Source organism: Micromonas pusilla (genome assembly GCF_000151265.4).
Source record: "Micromonas pusilla CCMP1545 genomic scaffold MICPUCscaffold_7, whole genome shotgun sequence".
Lineage (NCBI taxonomy): Eukaryota > Viridiplantae > Chlorophyta > Mamiellophyceae > Mamiellales > Mamiellaceae > Micromonas > Micromonas pusilla.
Window position 1 is genome coordinate 451,816 of NW_003315888.1, and position 21,886 is coordinate 473,701.

At 69.7% G+C, this 21,886-nt stretch overlaps 13 protein-coding genes across 13 annotated transcripts; 7 read left to right on the forward strand and 6 right to left on the reverse strand.

Annotated features, from left to right (window-relative positions):
- Positions 1-20: 20 nt before the first annotated feature.
- On the forward strand, positions 21-1,407 carry MICPUCDRAFT_59395 (peroxisomal protein importer family; the record flags this gene model as incomplete). The annotated part of the gene is made up of 2 exons (XM_003059713.1): positions 21-92; positions 262-1,407. The coding sequence occupies 2 exons, from the start codon at positions 21-23 to the stop codon at positions 1,405-1,407; spliced, it is 1,218 nt and encodes a 405-aa protein (XP_003059759.1).
- A 75-nt stretch (positions 1,408-1,482) lies between these two features.
- On the reverse strand, positions 1,483-3,291 carry MICPUCDRAFT_59396 (uncharacterized protein; the record flags this gene model as incomplete). The annotated part of the gene is made up of 1 exon (XM_003060000.1): positions 1,483-3,291. The coding sequence occupies one exon, from the start codon at positions 3,289-3,291 to the stop codon at positions 1,483-1,485; it is 1,809 nt and encodes a 602-aa protein (XP_003060046.1).
- Positions 3,292-3,763: 472 nt separating this feature from the next.
- MICPUCDRAFT_37513 (uncharacterized protein) lies at positions 3,764-5,029 on the forward strand. Its single transcript, XM_003059714.1, has 2 exons — positions 3,764-4,247; positions 4,432-5,029. The coding sequence occupies exons 1-2, from the start codon at positions 3,825-3,827 to the stop codon at positions 4,948-4,950; spliced, it is 942 nt and encodes a 313-aa protein (XP_003059760.1). The 5' UTR covers positions 3,764-3,824; the 3' UTR covers positions 4,951-5,029.
- A 36-nt stretch (positions 5,030-5,065) lies between these two features.
- On the reverse strand, positions 5,066-6,154 carry MICPUCDRAFT_59398 (uncharacterized protein; the record flags this gene model as incomplete). Its single annotated transcript, XM_003060001.1, has 1 exon — positions 5,066-6,154. One exon carries the CDS (start codon positions 6,152-6,154, stop codon positions 5,066-5,068), a length of 1,089 nt encoding a protein of 362 aa, XP_003060047.1.
- Positions 6,155-6,576: 422 nt separating this feature from the next.
- Positions 6,577-7,230, forward strand: MICPUCDRAFT_18763 (uncharacterized protein; the record flags this gene model as incomplete). The annotated part of the gene is made up of 1 exon (XM_003059715.1): positions 6,577-7,230. A coding segment is annotated over one exon (654 nt), but the record flags the coding sequence as incomplete, so codon positions are not given.
- A 369-nt stretch (positions 7,231-7,599) lies between these two features.
- Positions 7,600-8,978, forward strand: MICPUCDRAFT_65400 (uncharacterized protein; the record flags this gene model as incomplete). Its single annotated transcript, XM_003059716.1, has 1 exon — positions 7,600-8,978. One exon carries the CDS (start codon positions 7,600-7,602, stop codon positions 8,932-8,934), a length of 1,335 nt encoding a protein of 444 aa, XP_003059762.1. The 3' UTR covers positions 8,935-8,978.
- Positions 8,979-9,191: 213 nt separating this feature from the next.
- Positions 9,192-12,545, forward strand: MICPUCDRAFT_18664 (uncharacterized protein; the record flags this gene model as incomplete). The annotated part of the gene is made up of 3 exons (XM_003059717.1): positions 9,192-9,947; positions 10,020-11,705; positions 11,916-12,545. The coding sequence occupies 3 exons, from the start codon at positions 9,192-9,194 to the stop codon at positions 12,543-12,545; spliced, it is 3,072 nt and encodes a 1,023-aa protein (XP_003059763.1).
- Positions 12,546-12,766: 221 nt separating this feature from the next.
- Positions 12,767-13,675, reverse strand: MICPUCDRAFT_27563 (uncharacterized protein; the record flags this gene model as incomplete). The annotated part of the gene is made up of 1 exon (XM_003060002.1): positions 12,767-13,675. A coding segment is annotated over exon 1 (834 nt), but the record flags the coding sequence as incomplete, so codon positions are not given.
- Positions 13,676-13,838: 163 nt separating this feature from the next.
- On the reverse strand, positions 13,839-14,762 carry MICPUCDRAFT_65402 (uncharacterized protein; the record flags this gene model as incomplete). Its single annotated transcript, XM_003060003.1, has 1 exon — positions 13,839-14,762. One exon carries the CDS (start codon positions 14,760-14,762, stop codon positions 14,148-14,150), a length of 615 nt encoding a protein of 204 aa, XP_003060049.1. The 3' UTR covers positions 13,839-14,147.
- Positions 14,763-15,067: 305 nt separating this feature from the next.
- MICPUCDRAFT_47691 (small conductance mechanosensitive ion channel family) lies at positions 15,068-16,843 on the reverse strand (the record flags this gene model as incomplete). Its single annotated transcript, XM_003060004.1, has 1 exon — positions 15,068-16,843. The coding sequence occupies one exon, from the start codon at positions 16,841-16,843 to the stop codon at positions 15,500-15,502; it is 1,344 nt and encodes a 447-aa protein (XP_003060050.1). The 3' UTR covers positions 15,068-15,499.
- A 655-nt stretch (positions 16,844-17,498) lies between these two features.
- On the forward strand, positions 17,499-18,269 carry MICPUCDRAFT_59404 (uncharacterized protein; the record flags this gene model as incomplete). The annotated part of the gene is made up of 1 exon (XM_003059718.1): positions 17,499-18,269. One exon carries the CDS (start codon positions 17,499-17,501, stop codon positions 18,267-18,269), a length of 771 nt encoding a protein of 256 aa, XP_003059764.1.
- A 101-nt stretch (positions 18,270-18,370) lies between these two features.
- On the reverse strand, positions 18,371-19,345 carry MICPUCDRAFT_40547 (uncharacterized protein; the record flags this gene model as incomplete). Its single annotated transcript, XM_003060005.1, has 1 exon — positions 18,371-19,345. The coding sequence occupies one exon, from the start codon at positions 19,343-19,345 to the stop codon at positions 18,371-18,373; it is 975 nt and encodes a 324-aa protein (XP_003060051.1).
- A 166-nt stretch (positions 19,346-19,511) lies between these two features.
- MICPUCDRAFT_59406 (uncharacterized protein) lies at positions 19,512-20,782 on the forward strand (the record flags this gene model as incomplete). The annotated part of the gene is made up of 2 exons (XM_003059719.1): positions 19,512-20,105; positions 20,252-20,782. 2 exons carry the CDS (start codon positions 19,512-19,514, stop codon positions 20,780-20,782), a joined length of 1,125 nt encoding a protein of 374 aa, XP_003059765.1.
- Between the last annotated feature and the right edge of the window lie 1,104 nt (positions 20,783-21,886).

Below are 21,886 nucleotides of genomic sequence, written 5' to 3' on the forward strand. Positions count from 1 at the left end.
GGCGGGAGAGCCGCGGCGCCATGGCGGGGTTCCCGCCCGCGGCGCAGCCGGACATCATCCGCGCGCATCAGAAGGACGAGGTCTACGTCCGGGTGCGCGCCGCGCCCGAGCCGACCGCCCGCCCGCCTTGGCTCGGCGTTGTTGGTTTTTCCTCCTTCGCTCCGTCCGTCGTCCGCGCGCGCGATCGATCGATCCGATCCTTCTTCTCTCGTCTCACGTCCCTCCTCCCCCGTGGATCCCTCCCTCCCCTCTGGGCCCCAGATGCTGCGCGACGCGATGCTCGACGCCGCGCGGCGGCTCGTGAGCGCGCGAACCGTCGTCCGGCACCAGCAGAAGATCGGTCTCCTCGCGCGGCTGTGGTACCACGCGCTCACTACCGGGCTCGGGACGCAGACGCTCGGGGAGGAGTACTGCGACCTTCATCAGACGGACGCGATCGGCGCGGCGCCGTCCTCGTTCCGACGCGTCGCGCTCGTGTTGTTGGAGGCGATGGCGCCGGTGGTGTTGAAGAGGGCGCGCGCGCGCGCGCGGCGCGTCGCGACGCGGCGCGAGAACGACGACGACGACGACGACGACGACGGAGACGAAAACGAGGGCGGGGCTGGAGACGTCTCCGCGGACGAGCGCCGATCGCGCGCGGCGGACGCGGCGACCGCGCGCGCGGCGGCGTCGTCGGCGTCGCCCTCGCCCTCGTCCTCGTCCACGCCGGCGGCGGCCGCGTCGGGCGCGGCGAGAGAGGCGCGATGGACCTGGACCCCCCCGAACGCGCGCGCGCTCCTCGCGAGAGCCCTGAGGCGCGCGGCGAGGGCGGCGGACGACGCCGCCGTGGCGGTGTTTCACCCGCCGGCGACGCGGGCGGACGGCGCGGACGAGGATCCGACGGCGCTGATCGACGGGTTTCTGCCTCGAGCGCATCTCGCGGCGTTTTACCTGTGGGGGACGTATTATGCGTTTGCGAAACGGATTGCGGGGGTGCGTTACGTGTTCGTCGGGCAGGAAGGCCCGGAGGGACGGCCGAGGTACGGCGTCCTCGGCGTGTTTCTCGCCGCGCGGTTAGCCGCCGCCGCCGCCGCCGCCGCCGCGGCGGCGGCGAGCGCCGCTGGAGGATCGAGCGGCGCGGCGTTTCGCATCATGGACGAGCACGGGAACGACGTCGAGGTGGAAGACGAACCGGCGCTGACGGCGACGCCCGCGGGGGGCGGCGAAGAGGGCGTCGACGGCGTCGGGATTAAAAAATGCGCGCTGTGCCTGTCCTCGCACCGCGCGCCGACGGCGACGGCGTGCGGGCACGTCTTCTGCTGGCACTGCGTCGCCGCGTGGTGCGCGAGGTCGCACCAGCCGGAGTGTCCGATGTGCCGCGCGCCGTGCAAACCGCAAGAGCTCGTGCGGCTGGCCAACTACTTTTAGCCTCTTCGCGTCTGATAGCGAGATAGTCGCGATTATTACGGAAGTACCGACTCCAAAAAATACTACTGTATGTCGTCACCGAGGGAAGTACAAAGGACACACGCTCACGCCGCCGCCTTCCCAGCACACCGCCAGCGTGCTCGACGCCTCCTCCCCGCCGTCTCCGCCGCCCCCGCCCCTCCCGCCGCCCGGCCCCGCCATCGCCACCGCGCGCGCGGGCCCGCCGACGCCGAGCCGCATCCCGACGTCGCGAACCCCCGGCGCGGAGACGTATCCCAACAGCGACGCGCGCACCACGGGCCGCGTCGTCGTCGCGTACAGCGCGACGCGCCCGGGCTCGCGCGCGCCGCCGTCGTCGTCGCGTCGCGGCGCGGACGCGTCGAGGACGACGGCGAGCCGCGAGCTAGACGGGTCCCAGGTCATGTCGGCGACGTCGACGCCGCCGCCGCCGCCGGCGTCGTCGCGCGCCGGCGCTCCGCCGTCGTCTCGAGTCGTCTCGGTCAGCCGCGGCAAGTCCACGGGCAGGAGCTGCGCGAGGAGGCTCGGCGCGCCGGAGGGGGGGAAGTGCGCGGCCGTGAGCGAGCCGCCGCCGCCGGAGACGGCGAGCAGGAGCACCGCGCCGCCGGCGTCGCCGTCGCCGTCGCCGTCGCCGCTTCGGCCCCAAGCCGCCGCCGTCACCCGTCTGTCCTCTCCGCCCGTGTCCCACTTCGCGGCGCTCCACCCTCGCGTCTCCCACACCGTGAACCCGCCGCGCGGGTGCGACGCGAACAGGTACCCGCCGCACGGCGACCACAGCAGCTTCGCCACGCCCGCGAAGCCGGACGAGACGCGCGCGCACCGACCGGTGCCCACGTCCCAGACGGCGACGTACCGGCGATCCGCGCTCCCCGCGGCGAGGAGCGCGCCGCGCGGGTGCCACGTCAGCGTGTCGTACAGCACGCCGCCGCCGAACGGGGAGTCGAACAGGCCTTGAGACGACGACGACGACGACGACGACGACGACGCGCCTTTTGACATGTTAACGGCGCCGCGGCGGGCGTTTTTGTTTTGGTTTCGGGAGGCGCCGCGCCCGTTGGAAACGCTCGAAAACGCCGACGCCGGGCTGAGCGTCGCCAACGCCGTCGCGAGAGACGGCACCTTCACCATCCGCTTCACGAACGCGAAGACGCGATTGAGACCCTCCGTGGACGCCGCCTTGTACGGGTCGTTCGCGTCGTCGTCCTCCAGCGGCGCGTCCTCGCGAAGATGCCGCAGCCGCCACTCGGGCGCGCCGCCGATGCGGCCCCTCCCGGCGACGCCGCTCACGGCGCCGCCGCCGCCGCCGCACTCGCTCGGCTCGTGCGACCAAACGCAGACGCCGTGCGCGCCCGCGACGGCGAGCGTCGCGCCCGCCATCGGGCGCCACGCGAGCGCGCGCGCGCCCTGATGCAGCGAGTGGCGCAGCACGCTCGGCGCAGCTGTCTTCTTGGGGCTTCTTCTTCCGTCGCCGCCGCCGCCGTCGTCGTCGGCGCCGCGCCCATCGATTCCCGCCGGGTCCGCGTGCACGAGGACGCGGCCGCTGCCGTCCACGGTCGCGAGTCTCGGCTGATGCGCGTGCCACGCCACGGGCGCGGTGAGGCCGTCCGCGACGGGCGGCGACGGCGGGAACGCGGCGCCGAGGAAGACCGCGGCGAGCCATCCTCTCGCGCGCGTCGGCGCGTCCGTCGTCGCGAACGTCGCCGGCGTCGGCTTCGTCGCGGGAGGGATCGCGCGTCCAGCCTCGGGGAGTTGGATCGGCGTCGTCGCCTCGAAGGAGTGCTCTGCGCGCTTCTTCCCCGCGCCGATCGCGCTGCGGAGCGTCAGCGCGCTGCGGATCTCGCACAGCGCGTCCGAGGACGGCGCCATCTGTCTCTCCGAGGATCGCGCGAAGGAGATCTCGCGCCGCGCTTCGGTGGTTTCCCCCTCGACGCACGCGCGCGCTCGTCTCGCCGCGGCTCCCGACGACGATCGCGAGGCGCCGTTCGAACGACGGCGTCGGGGGCGATCTGTTCGCGCGACGGACTCACGGCGACGGAAGCGGCGACGCCCGCGCGCGGTCGCGTCGTGCGGCGCGGCGTGTGGGCGAGGCGCGCGGGCGCGACCACGATTTCGAACGGCTCGTTCAGTTCATCAGCTCGCGCGCACAGCCTCGCTCGTCATTGTCGTCAGCGTCACAGCGTGCTTCCGCCGCGCCACGAACCGTCGCGCCGCACTCCGCGACGCCCCGCGGCGTGATGCTCGCGGCGTCGCTTGATCTCTCCGCGTCCTCGCTCGCTCGGCACGGCGCGCGCGTCCTCCTCTCCCGCCACCGCCGCGCGATCGCGTCCTCGCGCGCGTCCTCGCCCGCGACACGCCTCTCGCGCCGAGCCACGACGACGACGACGACGGTCGTCACCGCGATGGCGTCGAAGGCGACGACGCCGCCGAACGACGCGCCGTCGCCGTCGCCGCCGCTCGTCCTCGACGCGCACCTGCACGTGTGGCCCACCCCTACCTCCTACGCGTACGTCGAGGGGAAAGAGCCGCCCGCGTCGCTCGCGACGACCGCGACCGCGGAGGCGCTCGTGAGCGCGATGGACGACGCGGGAATCCACGGCGCGCTCATCGTTCAACCCATCAACCTCCTCCACGACCACGCCTACGTCGCGGACGTCGTCCGAAGGTACCCCGGGCGATTCGTCGCGTGCGCGCTCGCGGACCCGACCCGAGGCATCGCCGGCGTGAACGACCTCTCGCGTCTGCTCCACGCCGGAGACGCGCCGGGGAACGCGTCGACGGGGACGTACCGCGCGGTGCGGTTCAACCCGGGGCTGTGGCCGGAGGTGCGTTCTATACACTGGTCCCCATACGACCGCGTCGGCGTGGTGAACGCCGATCCTTAAGGACTTTTGCCGGCGTGTCTCTGCGCCCACCCCCCGCTTTCAATCCCCGCCCTCGACGCCTTTCAACTCCATCTGACGCCTATGAACACCACCCCGCCATCGCCTTGTATGGAACGACCCTGAGGGAGCTCGCATGACGGACGAGGTCGGGGTAGCGATGTTCGAGCTGTGCGGCGAGCGGAGAGCGCCGGTCGGATTTATGTGCTTCCACGGCTTGCACCTGCACGTCGAGGACATCAAGGAGCTCATGCGCGCGTCGCCGCGGACGCCGGTGATGATCGACCACTTCGGGTTCTGCAAGGGCGTCGACGATCCGAACTGGAAGGCGCTGTTGGAGCTCGCGAAATTCCCGCAGGTGGGCGTCAAGGCGAGCGCGCAGTTCCGCGTGCTGCCGCTCGACGCGAGCGACGAGGACAAAGAGTGGCCGTACCCGACGACGGGCGCGCAGCTGCGGCAGCTCATCGACGCGTTCGGCGTGGAGCGCGTGTTGTGGGGGAGCGATTTCCCGTACGTGACGCGGGAGTGCGGGTACGCCGAGGCGGCGACGATTCTGGAAAACTGCGGCGCCGGCGTGACGCCGGAGGAGAAGGCGTTGCTCATGGGCGGGAACTTGCAGCGGACGTTCCCGGGGGGGTGGTACTGAAGCGAGGGCGATCAAAGCGGGGTCGATACGTTACGATCCACGGTTAAAACGAAACGGTTCATACAGTCATCAGTAGGGTTAAAGTCAATCGTTCACGATCGCGTCAGAAGCCGCTTCAGCTCAGCGACGCGAAGAGTTCCTTCCACTTTCGCCTCTCGCCAGCCGCGCCGGGCGCGTTCGCCGCCTCGAACGTCAACACGTCCCCCGGCTTCGGCGGCGCGCCCAAACACCGCACCGTCACCTCCGCGAGGTCCTCCAGGCTCAGCTCGCCCACCTCCCCGCCGCTCTGCGTGAACGCGATCGGCTGCTTCCCCCCCGGCGACGCGCGCGTCTTCCCGGCGCGAACGATCGTCAGCGGCGTCTTCGATTCAACACAGCTCGCGGCGAACGCGTCCTCGCGCGTGCGGTCCCGCCGCGTCGCCTCCTCGTCCCCGAACAGCCCGCCGATCACGCCGTCGAGGACACCAGCGCCCTTCGCCGCGGAGGACACCAGCACCACGTGCTTCACCTTGTCGTCCCTCGCGACCGCAGTCGGGAGCGCGCCCACTTTCGAGACGCACACGACGCATCGCGCGCCTCGTCGCAGCGCCGCGGTCATCGCGTCGGCGTCGTCGACGGCCATCTCCGCGGGCGCCGCGGTGACGTACGGCCCGAACCGCGTCGCGGCGAGCTCGGGCGCGATGCCGAGGACGACGACGTCTTGCTTCGCGACGATGAGCTGCATGACGACGGCCTCGCCGAGCGCGGTGTCGGCGCCGGCGACGAGGACGGAGCGACGAGGCTTGGCGTCGAACGCGCGCAGCGTCGCCTCGTCGAAGCCAATGGATCCTGACGCGCGCGCGTCGGCGTCCGCGACGTCCGAGGACGGGGCCTTTCTCTCGACGCGCTCCTCCCCGGGCGCGCCCACGGAGGAGTCCGAGCCGTACCATCTGCGGAGCTTCGGGCCGCCCTCCATGACGTCGAGCATCTCGTCGAACAGGCCCTTCTTCTTCGCGTCGCAACGCAGCGAGGAGGCGCGATCGCGGTGGTGGTGAAGCAGGTGATGGTGATGATGACGACGACGACGACGCGACGACGCGCTCGCGCTCGCGCTCGCGCTCTGTCGAGCGAGAGGACGCGACGCCGCCGTCGCCGCGCGAGCGGTGAGACGCCGCGACGACGGCGCGGACGTCGACGCGGTGACGGTCGCGTGAGCGGCGGACATCGCGCGCGTCGAGCGTGCGCGTCGTTATCATCGCGACGTGGCGTCGACGGGTGTCGAGAGCTCGAGACGACAATGCGCGGTCGGTCGGCCTCACGGGTCAATGCGCCGATGAAAAGTGGGCAACGGCGGCGGCGAACGAATGCATTGCCGTTCGCCACATCGCCCTCGCGCGCGACCCACGCGGCGCGAGTCGTCCGCGAGTCGTCCCGGCGCGCGTCCTCCTCCTCCGCAAAGGCGAGAGACGCGCGTCGCGCGGCGGCGCGCATCGCTCGCGGGTCGTCGATCGCGCGCGGCGTTCGCGTCGCGCCGTCGATCGATCGCGCATCCTTCGTCCGCCGCCAATACTTCGCGTCGCCGTCGCCGTCGCGGAGGTCGCGATGGGGAAGATCCGCGTCAAGTCGCACGTCCAGCAGGAGCGGAACATGTCCGGGACCGCGAAGAAGTTCCCCGGGCCCGCGCCTGAGATCAACAAGCCGAAGCGCGCGACGCCGTACGTCCCCAAGCTCCCGAAGGACGGCGGCGGCGGCGCGGGCGCGTCGTCGTCGTCGAACGGCGCGAATCCGTTCGCGCGGCAGCTCGCGAGCGGGGACAAGGAGGTGCGCGACGCGACGTTCGCGGCGCTCGCGAAGTGGTTGAACGCGAGGAAAGACGTCCCGATGCTCGACATGAAGAAGATATGGAAAGGTCTCTTCTACGCGATGTGGCACGCGGACGGGTGGGACGTCCAGGAGGAGCTCGCCGAGCGCATGGGCGAGGCCGTGCACGAGATGAAGCACAAAGTCGCGCTGTGTTACCTCGGCGTGTTTTACATCACCGCGCGAAGGGAGTGGATCGGGATCGATCGTCACCGGATGGACAAGTACCTACGGCTCGTGCGTCGCATGACGTCGCACGCGCTCAGGTACTGCGCGAACCGCGACTGGGCGGAGGGCGCGACGTCGGACGTGTCGCAGATGTTTACGCGCGCGGCGATGGCGCCGGCGTCGGCGCCAAACGCGCCGAGCGAACGCGGCGTCGTCGACGTCGGCCTGCGCCTGCACCTCGCGGAGGTTTTCGTGCCGGAGTTGCGCAAGGTGGCCGCGGGGCAGGACTACGTCGAGGTCGGGTGCGACCCGGAGAAGGAGAACGAAGGGAACGGCGGCGCGCCGATCACGGTGTTTCGAGGCGGGAAGAAGCCGACAGAGAAGAAGGGCGTCCCCGGCGCGTTCGGCAGGGAAAAGCGGCCGGACACCAAGTCGAAGGATAAGAAAACGAAGGACGCGAAGAAGGACTTAGGCCCGAAGAAGCGCGACCCGAAACCGGTGCCGCCGTCCTCCGTCGCGCTCTTGCTCGCGCCGTTCAGCGCGGTCCTCGCGGTGGACGCGCACAGGGCGCTGCACGAGCGCGTCGTGTCCGAGGTTTTCGAAGCCGCGCTCGAGGGCGCGGACGGCGGCGTCGCGACGCGGATGATGGACGACCCGGCGTCGGACGAGGACGACCGCGCGGAGTGCGCGGCCGCGATCATGGTGTGCCTGGACGCGGAGACTCTGAGGAAGATGTCGCGGGAATTCATCGACGTCGGCGCGGAGCCGGACGTCGGGGATTTGCAGCGGGAGAGTTTATACGCGTTGCACACGATGTTTAAGAGAGCCGCGCGAGTCGCGAAGGCGGCGGCGGAGGAGAAGGCTGCGGGAGGGAGCGCCGTCGTCGCGGAGGGGGTGGTGGAGAAGAAGCAGAAGAACAAGGTCGTCGCGATGGAGGAATCCGAGGAGGAGGAGGAGGAGTCCGAGGCGTCCGAGGAGGAGGAGGATGCGTCCGAGGAGGAGGAGGAGGAGGAGTCCGAGGAGGAGGCGGCGGCGGAGGCGGAGGCGGACGACAGCTTCCACACCGCCGACGGAGAGGACGACGACGAGGAAGACGACGAGGAGGACGATGACGACGACGACGAGATGGACGAGGACGACGAGGAAGAAGAACCCGAAAGTGCCCCGTCCACGCGTCGACTCGGAGCGAAAGACGACGACGAAGACGCCACGGACGACTCCGACTCGGACTCGGACTCGGAAGAAGAAGAAGAAGAAGAGCTCGACGAGTTCGAAGAAGCGGACGAGTTCGAGGACGACGGCATGGACGTCGACGTCGGCGAGGAGGTTGAGGACGAGGAGGAGGAGGAGGAGGAGGAGGACGACGACGACTCCGAGGAGGACTCCATGGACGACACCTCGGACCAGGACGAGTCGAGCGAGGAGGAGTCGGAGGGCGACGTCAGCGGAAGCGAATCCGACGGCGACGGCGGAGAAGCCGCGATCGCCGCCGCGACCGCCGCCGCGGAGAGAAAGGCGCTGCGCAAGGCTGAGCGCTGGGCTGCCGCCGTCGGATCCCCCGCGCCGGCGTCGAACTCGAAGCACGGCCACGGCGGCGGCGGCGGCGCGTCGGCGCTCGCCCGAAGAGCCGTCGGCGCCGTCGGCGGCTTGTTCGGCGGCGGGTCCGTGTCCGGGTCGGCCGCGGCGATGGCGTCGCCGTCGCCGTCCAAGCGCGTGGCGTGGAACTTGAAGCGGAACACGCGGCACACGCCCACGGGGCCGCCGAACCCGGTCAAGGGCGCGAGCTTGAGATCGCTGCTGTCGTCGACGCCGAAGAAGGGTCTGCTGCGGCCGATTCACGCCGCCGCCGCCGCGGGAATGGCGGCGCGCGCGGCGCCGGGGAGCGCGCCCGCGAAGAGCGCGAGAGGGAACGGCGGGCTCGGGGGGGGTAAGCAGGGGAAGGGGGGCGGGAACCGCCGCAAGAGCGGGTTCTTTTGACCGCCGCGACGCGTAGTTAGTGTAACAGACGCTCGCGTTCGCCTCGTCTCATTATTCGCGTCTTTTCTCACTCCGTCACATCACTCGTCATCGTCAGAAGGTCGGAGCCGCCGCGCCCGCGCGGCGGCGGCGGCTTTTTCGGCGATCCGCGCCGACGACCGCCCCCCACAAGCGTCGCGCGCGACCGAGACGCGACGCGCGCGAGAGCGGAAGGCGCCGGCCCGCTTCCTTCTCATCAATCCTCTCGTCCGCGCGTCATGGTGAAGGCGTACCTTCGCTACGAGCAAGCGCGCTCGTTCGGCGTCGTTGCGTCCCCGGACTGCGCTCCCGTGTACGACGCCGGCGGTAAGAATCTCGTCTGCGCCGCGCTCGAGCGTCTCGCGGTGTGGGACGTCCGACGCGGCATCCTCGCGAGCTCGCTCGTCCCGCCGCCGCGCGAGAGCGGCGCGCTTCCCGCGGTGACGCGCATCGCGCGCGCGCCGGGGAGCGACGTCGTCGCCGCGGGCGCGAGCGACGGATCGATCCGCCTGTGGAATCTCGTGGACGGCAGCACGGACGTCCTCTTGAAAGGGCACAAGAGCGAGGTCACCGCGCTGCGGTTTTCGCGCGACGGCTCCCTGCTCGTGTCCGGCGGGAAGGACACGAACGTCGTCGTGTGGGACGTCGTCGCGGAGGCGGGTCTGTGCCGCCTCAGAGGGCACAAGGGGCAAGTCACGGACGCGTGTTTCGTCGACGGCGACAATAATGCCGACACACGAGGCGCGTCCGCCTCGGGGCGGCGGCTCGTGACGTGCAGCAAAGACGCGACCGTGCGCGTGTGGGATCTCGACACGCAGCACTGCGCGCAGACGGTCTCCGCGCTGGGCGCGGAGGCGTGGTCGCTGGACGTGGACGCGCGAGGCGCGAGGCTCGCGGTCGGGACCTCGGACGACCGGCTCCACCTCTTCGCCGTCGCCGGCGGAAAAAGCACGCCGACTCCGAAGGGCTCGGACTCCGACGAGAACACCGACCTCGTCGCCGCCGAGACCGAGACCGAGACCGCGGCCGCGAATAGGAACGAACCTAAGGCGCCGCTGACGCGCGAGCAGATCGCGTCGAGCATCGAGGACGCGTCCAGGACGTTGACGCCGATGGGGCACCTACCGCGCGCGGACAAGTCGCGCGCGTCGCTCGTGCGATTCGACGACGACGGCGAACTCCTCGGCGTCCAGACCGTCGGTCGCGCGGTGGAGATGTACCGCGTGCGAAACGACGCGGAGATGGCGAAGCGGCGCAAGAGGAAGGCGAAGCGCAAGCGCGAGAAGGGTCGCGACGGCGGCGGCGGCGACGACGACGCGAACGAAAACGAAAACGTCGCCGCGGACGAGCTCGAGCTCGCGGCGGTCGTGCGCACGAAGGCGAAGACCAGGGGGTTCGCGTTCGCGCCGAGATCGCGCCGCGGTCGCCCTGGCGTCCGCGCCGTCGTCGCGGTGCTGCTCGATAACAACGCCGTGGAGGAGTGGGAGCTGGAGGCGGCGGACGACGCCGCCGCGAACGACGCGGCGACGGCGTCCGCCTCCAAGTTCGCCGAGCCGACGAGATCGCGCGCGCTCGAGGCTGCGGGGCATCGCTCGGATATCCGCGCGGTCGCGCTGTCGTCCGACGACGCGACGCTCGTGAGCTGCTCCGCGAAGGGCGCGAAGGTGTGGGACCCGAGCCGCGGCGCGTGCCTTCGGTCCGTGGACGGAGGGTACGGGCTGTGCGTCGCGTTCGCGCCCGCGGGAAGGCACGTCGTCGTCGGGACAAAGTCCGGCGCGTTAGAGCTCGTGGACGTGCAGGCGGGCGCGCGGTTGAGAGGCGCGCCGGACGCGCACGAGGGCGCGGTGTGGGGCGTGTCGACGCTCCCGGACGGCAGCGGGTTCGTGAGCTGCTCGGCGGACAAGACGGTCAAGTTTTGGGAGTGGCGTCTCGTCGACGTCGACGACGACGACGACGGAGAGACCGGCGGCGACGGCGACGGCGTCGCGCCCGGCGCGGGGCCGGGGCGTCGCGAGCTCGGCGTCGCGCACGTTCGAACGCTGCAGATGAGCGAGGACGTGCTCTCCGTGCGCGTGACGAAGGACGGGAAGCTCCTGTCCGTGTCGCTGCTGGACAACACCCTGAAGGTTTTTTTCGTCGACACGCTCAAGTTTTTCCTGTCGCTGTACGGGCACCGTCTCCCCGCGCTGTGCCACGACGTCAGCGACGACGGCGCGCTGCTCGCGTCCGGGGGCGCGGACAAGAACATACGCATATGGGGCATGGATTTCGGCGACTGCCACAAGTCGGTGTTCGCGCACGGGGACTCGGTGACGGCCATCGCGTTCGTGCCGAAGACGCACTACATGTTCAGCACCGGTAAGGACCGCGCGGTGAAGTACTGGGACGCGGACAAGTTCGAGCCGCTGCTCACGCTCCAGGGGCATCACGGCGAGGCGTGGTGCGTCGCGGTGAGCGCGCGGGGCGACTTTTGCGTCACCGCCGGACACGATCGCGCGATTCGAGTCTGGGAGAGGACGGACGAGCCGTTCTTCGTGGACGAGGAGAAGGAACGGCGGTTGGAGTCGCTTCTGGAAGAGGGCGGCGGAAACGGCGCGGACGACGACGACGACGACGACCGCGTCGCGGCGGCGGCGCGCGAGCGCGCGGCGGCGCGCGGCGCTTCAGCCCCCGCGGGCGCGGAGGCGGGGATGGCGGGTCGGAAGACGCTCGAGACGTTGAGCGCGGCGGATGCCATCGTCGACGCGTTGGACGTCGCCGGGCACGAGCGCGAGCGCATCGACGCGGAGGTGCGACGGCGGAAGCGCGCCGACGACGGCGATGACGACGAGGACGACGGCGAGGACGACGGCGATGAGGCGGACGAGATCGAGGGAGGCGGCGGCGACTTTCCGTCGTTCGAGCCCGAGGACTTTAGCGACGACGACGAACTTCGCGCGGCGAACGCGGAGACTTTTGGGGAGGAGAGGGACGACGGCGACGCCGTCGCGGACGCGGTCGTCCTTGGTAACGCGAACGCGCTCGGGTTGAAAGGCACGGACGTGTATCCGCCCGGGCTCATGCCGAACCCGCTGCTCATGGGTCAAACCCCGGAGCGGTACGCGCTCGCGGCGATCGAGAAGGTGCGCGCGGCGGATTTAGAGCAGGCGATTCTCGCGTTGCCGTTTTCGAGCGCGCTCGCGCTGCTGGACTACCTCGCCGGGTGGTTACACGCCGGCGAGAATATCGAGCTGACGTGTCGCCTCGCCGCGCTCATCGTGCGGTTACACTACGTCCAGCTCGGTGCCACGTCGGCCGCGCGAGGGGTGTTACTGAAAGTACGGCCGCTGTTACGGAAGCGCGCGGAGGAAATCAGGGACGTGTTCGGGTTTAACCTCGCCGGGTTGGGGATGCTCGAGGCGCACCTGAAAGAAGGCGCGGAGGGCGACGACGGCGGCGGCGACGACGAGGACGACGAGGACGTCAAGGGCGTGTGGAAGAACAACGACGTCTTAGACGACGAGGACGTCGGAAGGGAAGCGAAGAAGGAGAGCGGCGGCGAGAAGAAAAAGAAGAAACGCTCGTCGGCGAAACGCGCCGCCGACGACGACTGATGACTCGCCGACCGCGCGGCGAGGTGTTCGCGTTCGTAATACGACGATAATATGTCAACCCAAGCACCCTCTAGAGTTCTCTTCTCTCATCTTCTCTTCTCCCTCCTCGGCGAGGTGTTCGCGTTCGTAATACGACGATAATATGTCAACCCAAGCACCCTCTAGAGTTCTCTTCTCTCATCTTCTCTTCTCCCTCCTCCTCGTCTCCCTCCTCACGCGGACAACACCCGGACGCGCCCGTTCACGATCTCGATCACCTGCGGGGTGTTCCCGTAGATCCCCCGCGACGCGCCGACGTCGGCGCGCCACACCTTCCCGCCGCACCCCGAGTTGACGCCCTTCTGCTGCGGCGTGTGCCCGATCACGATCCGCTTCGCCCCCGTCGCGTCTAACGCCTTCTCTAACCGTCGACACGCCGCGGCTTCGCTCGTCTGCCCCGCGTCCGCGCCGCCGTACTCCCTGGTCCACACCACGCCCTTTTCCTCCAAGACGTGTTTCGGCGGCTGCGCGCGCGAGCCCGCCATCCATTGCGACACCTCGGCGTTGATGCGCGCGAACCCGTACTCCACGTGGCTCTCGTCGATCCCCGCGTGCGCGAAGACGGTATCGTCCACCTGCAGCACCGTGGGGTTGGACGCCATCTTGACCGCCATCTCGCCGCCCGGGAGAAAGAGCGCGCGGCGAGCGAGGAGACCGGCGTACGTCTGCGGGTTGACCCCTTCGGGCGTCTCCGGCGGCGGCTCGACGTTCTCCTCGCCGAGCTTGGCGATCTGCGCGAGGCGTTTCTTCTCCGTGTACCTCGCGCACTCGCCGTACGCGCCTTTGGTGACGTACCGGAAGTCGCCCAGGACGTTCATGATCTCGTGGTTGCCGTTGATGACGATGAAATCGCCGCCCGCAGCTCTCGCGTCCTTGGCGAGCGCGCGAAACTTTCGCATAATGGCGAGCTCGTTATCCCCGCGGTCGAGGATGTCCCCCACCTGCACGACGACAGTGTCCCCGCCGCACCACTTGCCCGTCTTGTCCATGACCTTCGCGCACTCGAGCGCTTTCATCGCCTGGGGGAAGTCGCCGTGGACGTCGCCGACGGCGACGAGGCGGCGGCCGTCGAGGCTCAGCTTCGTGATGGGTTTCGGCACCGAGACGCCGCCGGTTGATCCGTCGGAGGATCCGCCCGCGCGACTCTTGGGCTGCTTCTTCGCGTGCGCGACCCGCGCGGCGAGAAACGCGGGCGCGACCGCCGCGGTGGACGCGAGGAGGACGCGTCGCGCGAGCGCGGGGCTCGTCGCGGACGCGGCCGCGCCGCCGGACGCGGCGGCGGCGACGGCGACGAGCGCGCGCGACGGACGCTCGGCGGCGATCCGACGACGCTGTTGACGCGAGGACGACGACGAGCGCGACGGACCGCGTCCGAGGCCGAAGAAGCCGCCGCGGTTGGGGAGGAACGCGGACATCGGTATCGCGCGTCGACCGGCAGTGCGGGGGGGATCGAAGGACCGAACGCGGCTGCCGCGCGCCGGCGCGTGTGGCCGGCGGGTACGTCTCGATGGTTTCGAAAACCTCAGCGCAGCGTCTGAAGAAATTTTTTCAACGTCGCGTCCGCTAGATCCGTCGGCCAGATCCTCGCGCGCGAAGGCAGCATGGGCGACTTCTTCTCCCCCCTCGAGGAGGACATCGTCTCGCGCGTCGAAGCCGACGAGGACGCGGAGGCGAGGGCGGAGAGAGCGCGAGCCGCGGCCGGGGACCACCCGAGGGTCTTCGCGCTGGTGCGATCCCGATCTGATCCGATCCTCGCGTCGCCGCCTCTCCCTCCGCGTCCCGACAGCCTCGCCGTCCGCCGTCCCTCCCTCCCTCCCTCCCTCCCTCGCGCCGCCCGCGACGCCATCTCTTCCGCCACTCCACTCCGCGCGCTGACCCGACGCCGTCGCTCCGCGACCCGCGCTCCCGCAGTGGAACGCGTCCGCGCGCGCGAAGATCGCGTCCGCGGGCGCGCTGCGACCGAACGTCCTCCTCGTCGCCGCGGGCCCGCTCGCGTGCCGACTCGTCGAGCGCGACGGCGCCGCGGCGATCGACCTCGACCTCAAACCTCTGGGCGCGATCACGACGTCCGCGGTCAGCGCGCGCGGGCTCGCCGCGTCGCCGTCTCCGACGGACCCGACGACGGTCGTCTACGACGTCGGCGTCGCGGGCGCGCGCGTTGGCGCGGGGGGCGGACATCCGTCATCAGGCGGCGGAGAAAAAGAAAAAGTAAAAGAAGACGTGGCGGGCGGCGTCGTCCTCGTCTGTGCGCGCGTCGACGTCCCGATCGACGACCAGCGCGAATGGGCGACGCGCGTCTTCGCGGACGCCGCGCCGGCGAAGGTCGTGGTCCTCTGCGCGGTGGACGAGCACGACGTCGATTACGGCGCGGACGGACGCCGCGAGGCGTACGCGCTGGACGGGACGGCGACCGCGCGGGGAGAGGAATTAAAAGACGGAAGACGGATAACGGATGACGGAACCTCGACGGACGCGACGCGTCCAAGTCCGCGTCCGCGTCCGCTGCCGTGCGGCGCGCTGCTGTCGGGTCTCGGCGCCGCCGTCGCCGCGCGGTGTGAGCTCGCGGGGACGCCGTGTCGCGTCGTCGCGATGCCCGCGCCGAGCGGCGGCGGCGTCGGATCGGGGCCGGGGTTCGGGGGCGGGTTCGACGGCGCGGCCGCGGCGGACGCGTTGAGAGCGGTCGGGGAGGCGTGCGGGTTGACGCTGGAGGCGCGCGCGGGCGGTCCGGGGGCGGTCGTCGTCGGGGACGCCATGCGCGTGTTCACGTGACGCGATCGAACGAGAGGTCGATCGTCGCGAGCGAGCGAGCGCGTCGGGCGTGCCTACGATGCAATAAAGATAACAACCAAAAACAAAAACCAACCAGATGATCCATGCAGTGGTGGTGACGCTCGCATCAGCGGCGTTACCTTCTGTCACCGGCCGGCCGCCCCCGCGGCGGCGCCGGTTCCCCACGGCGGATTGTAGTCCGACGGGGATACTAGCACCGGCCACGCCGGACCGGTCGTGAGCCGCTTCTGAATCGCCCAGATGTCCATGAATATCGCCTGCTGCGTCTTCAGAAACGCGTCCTTCTTCACGACGTTGCAGTGACACTCGATCCGCACGCGCAGAGACCCGTCCGAGGCGTCCTTCATCAGCGTCCGCATGTGCACGCGAATCGGCCGCGAGTTCGACTCGATGTCCGGGTGATTCCGGAGATACTCCGCGATCTCCTCCGTGAGCCGAGGTATGCACTCCGCGTCGTCGTACCTCACCCTGAGCTCCCCGCCGATGACCCGCTGCGTCTGCCGCGATATGTTGATCACGGACGAGCCGAGAAAGAAACCGTTCGGCACCGTCGTCGGACGCGTGTCTTTCGGGATGAGCGTGGTCTGGTACCACCCGATCTCTTTCACGAGGTAACCGCCGACGTCCGGCTCGTTCGTGCCTCGGAACCGTCCGTTCACGGGCATGAGGTAAACTTTCTCTCCGGGGCTGAACGGCTTCATGACCGCGAGCATGACGCCGCCGAGGTAGTTGCTTATGAGATCCTTCGCGGCTAAACCGAACGTCAGACCGCCGATGCCTCCGAACCCGAGCAACGACTTCGGCGGGAGACCGAAGAGCAACGCGGCGACGAGAACGGTCGTGAACGTGATGACGCCCATCGCGAATCTGGTGAGAAGAAGCTCGGTCGACGTGTTCGTGACCCCGAACTTCGATCGCAGCACCCTTGGGAAGTACTCGTTCGCGGAGAGACCCGCGATGCATCCGGCGGCGAGCGCGTACATCCCTCGGTCGAACTGATTCACGAAAATTTGCGGTAAACCGACGCTGAGCTCGAGCAGACGTCCGATCCACGCGAGGTTGTCGAACATATACAGCGTCACCCACAGCGCGAAGATGACCTTCATGGGCCCGTGCACGAAGTGCCAGTACGACTCCTCGAACGGCGTCGGGGGCTCGTCGTCGGGCTTGAGCGTGTTTTGCAAAAACGCGTGGAACGCTTTCCTTCGCTTCTCGTCCGAAAGCCAGTGCCAAACGAATATGAGCCACACGTCCTCGGCGTGCCACGGGTCGTTGATGTTCTCGTCGCACTTTTCCAGAAAGCCCTTCACGCCCACGAGCGCCCTCTTGCTCGCGCTGTCGATCGCCTCGCTCGCGGACGGCGGCAGCGAGAAGAGGTTGGGGGAGAACGACTGCGACGACTGCGACGCCGCCGCCGCCGCCGCGGCGACGACCGGGGCCTTCCTCGCGCGCGCGGCGTTCGCGTTCATCGGAACGGACGCGCTCGCGATCCCGAGGCCGATCCCGGCGGCGATCATCGCGATCTTATTCCGGCGGCGGCGGGGGGAAGGACGCGGCGGCGGCGGCGGCGGCGGCGACGACGACGACGACGACGCGTCCTCCTCGAGGATCGAATGCGGTCGCACCGGCGCGACGACATCGTTTCGTTCTACTTCCACGTCCGAGGTGACCGCCGCGTCGTCGAGGTCCGCGCTCGATGACGACGCGACCGCGGCGATACCGCGGCGACCGGGGATCGCGCGCGGGGAACGCGCGGCGGATACCGCCCGCGTCGCGGGGGCAGGATTCGGATTCGGATTATTGTTAGCGATCACCGCGCCGGGAGGAGAAAATGTTCGCGGGCGCTCGATTCGCGCGCGACGGCGTCGCGCGCCGACGCTCGCGACCGCGACGCGCGGCGCGCCGACGCCGAGGGCGATCGACGAGGTCATCGCGACGACGCGACGGCGGGCGGCGTCGACGCGGACGCGCGCGCGGCGACGCGTCGACAGTGAGTGAAGCCCCCGGTTCGGCGCGTCCGACGTTCACGAACTGCGTGAGCAGTCTCGCGTCGAGATGATGACTCATCAGAAAAAGCGCGACCCGATCCTGTCCCAGCGCCGCGACGCCACACGCCGCGGCACGATGGCCGCCGTCCGATGCGCGTTCCTCCCCGCGACGACGAAGGGCGTCCGATGCCCGAACGCAAACCTCGCGCGCGCGCGACGCGACGCGACGACGCCGCGACCGGTCGTCGTCGCTCCGCGCCGCGGCGGCGGGGACGGAAACGACCACGGCGGCGTCGACGACGGCCGTCGTCGTCGACGCGGCGTCGGCGTCGTCGCGCGCGGGAAGAAGAAGAAAGGCTTCGCGGAGCTCTTGGGCGGGGAGGACGAGCCCGTCGTCGTCGCCAAGTCGAAGTCCTCGACCGAGTTGAGCGCGTCCGAGCGGTGCCCGTGCGGCGGCGGCGCGGAGGGAGCGCCGTACGCGCGATGCTGCAAACCCTTCCACAAGAACGAATCCTACCCGGACGACTGCGTGACGTTGATGCGGTCGCGGTTCTCCGCGTACGCCAAGGGCGAGGGCGAGTACGTCGTCAAGACCACGCACCCGGAGAATCCCATCTTCCGCGACGGCGCGAAAGCGGAGAGCGGGAAGGTGGTGTCGTCGCTCGCGGAGGACGTGCGCATGACGTGCAAAAAGGTGAAATTTTACGGCCTCGAGATCGTCACCGATCGCGCGGGGAAAAACGCCGAGGAGCACATGGTCGGGTTCAAGTACAAGTGCAGGGTCGTCGGTCAGAAAGGGTTTAAAGAGGGCGCGGAGGAGAATCACTCGGAGCTGAGCACGTTTCGAAAGGGCGCGGAGGACGGGAAGTGGCTCTTCTTGGACGGGATAACCGGCGCGGTGGAGTGACGAGTAATCAAAAGCGATGTTGTTAATAATCTTAATCTTTCCGGAACCAAACGTGGAAAACCAAAACCAAACGCCGCCGGCCGCGGACGTCGTCCGCCATCCTACGCCTCCTCCTCCGCCCTTCGCTTCTCCCCCCTTCCCGTCTGCATCGCGTCGTCGTCGTCGTCGTCGTCGCCGCCGCCGCCGCCGGTGTAGTACGCGTCCAAGACGTCGTCGTATTTCCCGAGGTCGCTCCCGGGCGAGCCGACGTCGACCGGGCCGCCGCCGCCGCCGCCGCTTCGCGCGCCGGGCCCGCCGAAGACGAGCGGCGTCGCCGCCTTCAAGAACGCGTCCGTGACCGTCTTCCTCGCGGCCAACTTCGCCATCGGCACGTCTCGCTCGTGCCGAATCGCCTCCCTCGCGGCGTACTCCCTGATCGTCGCCGCGGCGTCCTCCGCCTCGAACGCGTACCGCTCGTCGTCGTCGTCGTCGTCGTCGTCGTCGTCGACGTTCTGAAACCAGCGACTCGGCGGCGTCGTCGTCGTCGCGGTCGTCGTCGTCGCGGTCGTCGTCGTCGCGTCCATCACCCCCTCCGGCGGCTCCTCCGTCACCGCGACGCCCGCGACCGCGTCGACGGACCCGGACCCTCTCTGCCCGACCGCGCCTCCCTCCAACCATCCCGGGATCGGCTGCGCGTTCGCGCGCAGCCACGCGAGGTAGCTCCCCGCGCCGCCTCCGTGCGCGCGCTCCCAGTCGTCGACGTGCGCGCGGCACACCGCGTTCCACTCGCACGGGCCCGTCTCGCGATCGCACGGCGCGGCAGCCTCGGCCCTCGCGGAGATGTCATGATCATCTCCACGTCGATCCGCGCCCGTCGTCATCGCGCGGACGTCGTCCGCGTCGTCGTCGTCCGCTGAGACGTCGTCGTCGTCCGCTGAGACGTCGTCGTCGTCGTCCAACATGACGCTCTCAGGCGCGAGCTGCGCGCCACCGAAGAGCGCGTCGTGCGCGTCGCCGGGCGCGAGGACGTCGTACGCGCCCATCATCTCGTCCGGGTCGAGGTCGATCGTCGAGGACTCGTCCAGGTCGACGCTCATGACGGCCGGGGCGGGCGGTGGAAGGGGGGGCGGGGAGCGAGGCGCGGATCGTTGTGATTGTTTGAATGAACGCGCGCGAACAGTTTTTCGGGAGGGTGCGGGTGGGCACCTCAGCGCTCATCAGATTCGTCTCCCCGCCGGCGCGTCGTCGTCGTCGTCGGTCGTCATGACGACGTCCTGGCTGACGCTCGACCGGTGCGCGAACTGCGGCAGCCAGGACGCGTCGTGCAAGAAATGCGGCGCGTGCCTCGCGGTCGCGTACTGCGACCGCGAGTGCCAGTCCACGCATCGCGCGCTCCATCGCGAGGAGTGCGACGCGGTCGTCGCGATGCGGCGCGCGGACGACGACGCGCGCGCGTTCACGCTCGCGATGCAGCGCGCGGAGCGCGAGGTGCACTCCGGTCGCCACGTCGCGCTGTACGAGCGCGCTATGATGCACGGCGTCCGCGCGGTCGACGCGTACAAGTCGCTCGGCCCTCGCGCGTTCGCGCGAACAGCGAGCGCGCTCGTGAACCTCGCCGAGTGCTCGCACCAGCTCGGCCGCGTCGCCGAGGCGCTCGATCGCGCGCGCCGCGCGGAGGCGGCCGCGAACGACGACGTCGACGTCGACGCGCCGCCGCCGCTGTGGTTGCGCGTCCACGCGAACGACATCTCCGCGCCGCGCGGGTGGAAGGGGGGCGACGTCGCGCAGGTGCTGCATCTCTTCGCGCTCGCGCACGCGATGCACGGCAAGGTGCTGTGCTCGCCGGGCGGCTTTCAGGTATCGGCTCTGCACTGCACTGACGAACCACGTTTCTCATCACACATCGCCCGGTCACGACGCTCCACTCGATCGCGCGGTGGGTCCCGGATCCCTCTCGACTGACCGACCTTTCGCACAACCCTAATCGATCGCCCTCACCGCAGGCGCGCGGCGGCGACGCGTCGTCGTGGTTTCGCGAGTGCGCGTGGCGGCTGCGCGACGCCGCGGAACAGTTCTCGATGCTCGCGCGAAATGGGTATCCGAACCTGCGCGCGAACGCGGTGGACGCGTTGTTTCACTTCGCGGACGCGTGCGCGCGCGCGGCGAGGATGAACGCGGGCGCGGGCGCGGGCGCGAGGGCGGAGGACGTGATCGACGCGCGAGACGCGACGCGGCGGCCGCCTTCGAGCGACGAAGCGAAGAATAACGACCCGGACGCGGACGCGGACGCGGACGCGGACGCGGACCCGCCGTCGTTTCTGGACGGCATCGGGGAGGACGCCGCGGGGACGTTCGAGGGCGTCATCGCGCACGTGGTGGACGCGGCGCTCCAGTACGCGCGCGAGGACGTCGGCGAGGAGGGGGCGGAGCGGTTGGAACACGCGTACGCGGCGGCGGCGTACGCGACGCGAGGGCTGCCGAGAATGCGGTGCGTTCTATACACTGGTCCCCATACGACCCCGTCGGCGTGGTGAACGCCGATCCTTAAGGACTTTTGCCGGCGTGTCTCTCCGCCCACCCCTCGCTTTCAATCCCGACACACCGCGACGCCTTTCAACTCCAACTGACGCCTTTCAACTCCACCCCGACTTTCGCTTGTATGGAACGACCCTGAGGCTCGTCTCCGCCGGGTACTTGGAGACCGCGCTGGAGTTGGTGGACGCGCGGGCGACGCGCGGCGTGGGGGGGTTGGAAAACGTCGAAAACGCACGGTGGACGCGCGTTAGACTGCTGTGCCAGCTCGCGCTCGTCTTGGACGGCGGCGTCGAGTACGTCCCGCCGCGCGGCCGCGACGGCGAAGCCGCGGACGCGGACGTCGACTCGGGTGCGTTCACTTTTGCAAACGTTTTTCATTCATCATCGCTCGGTTTCAACACTTGATCGCGTGGGTCCCTTTCAACTGACCGATGAACATTTTTTGCATGGAACGTCCCTCAGCCGCGGCGACCGCCGCGGCGACGGAGGACCCCACGTCGCTCGAGTCGCGCTACGTGTTCTCGCGGCGCGCGGACCGCGCGCGCGCGCGGCTGTTCGACGCCCTGCGCGCGGTAAACAGGGACGTGTCGGAGGAGTGCGCGATTTGCTTGGACCCGCTCGACGTGCGAACCGGCGCGTGCGTCGAGGTGCTTCAGGTATGCTTTCGCTTTCAACATTATTATTTGATCGAACCCCCCTTTCAACTGACCGATGGGACGACCCGCAGTGTTACCACGCGTTCCACCGGAAGTGCGTTCTGGACTACTTCCACACCGCGAGCGTCTCGAACAGCGCGGCGATGACGAGCACGGGGGATCCGGACCGCGTCACGCTCGCGTGCCCGGCGTGTAAGTCGCCCATGGGGGTGAGGGTTTGCGCGTCCCCGGAGAAGCCGACGGCGGCGGAGCGGTCCGACGACGCGGTCGACTGACTGATGGAAAATAAAAAATGGCCGTTTAACGAAACGCTTGGAAGCGCGTCCCTTCGACGCGTCCCCGCTCCCTCATCCGCGACGTCTCCGCGCGCCGCGTCACCTCCCCCCGCGCGCCGTCGCCGTCGCCTCGACCACGCGCGCGCCCGCGCTCCGCCACCCCCTCCGTCTC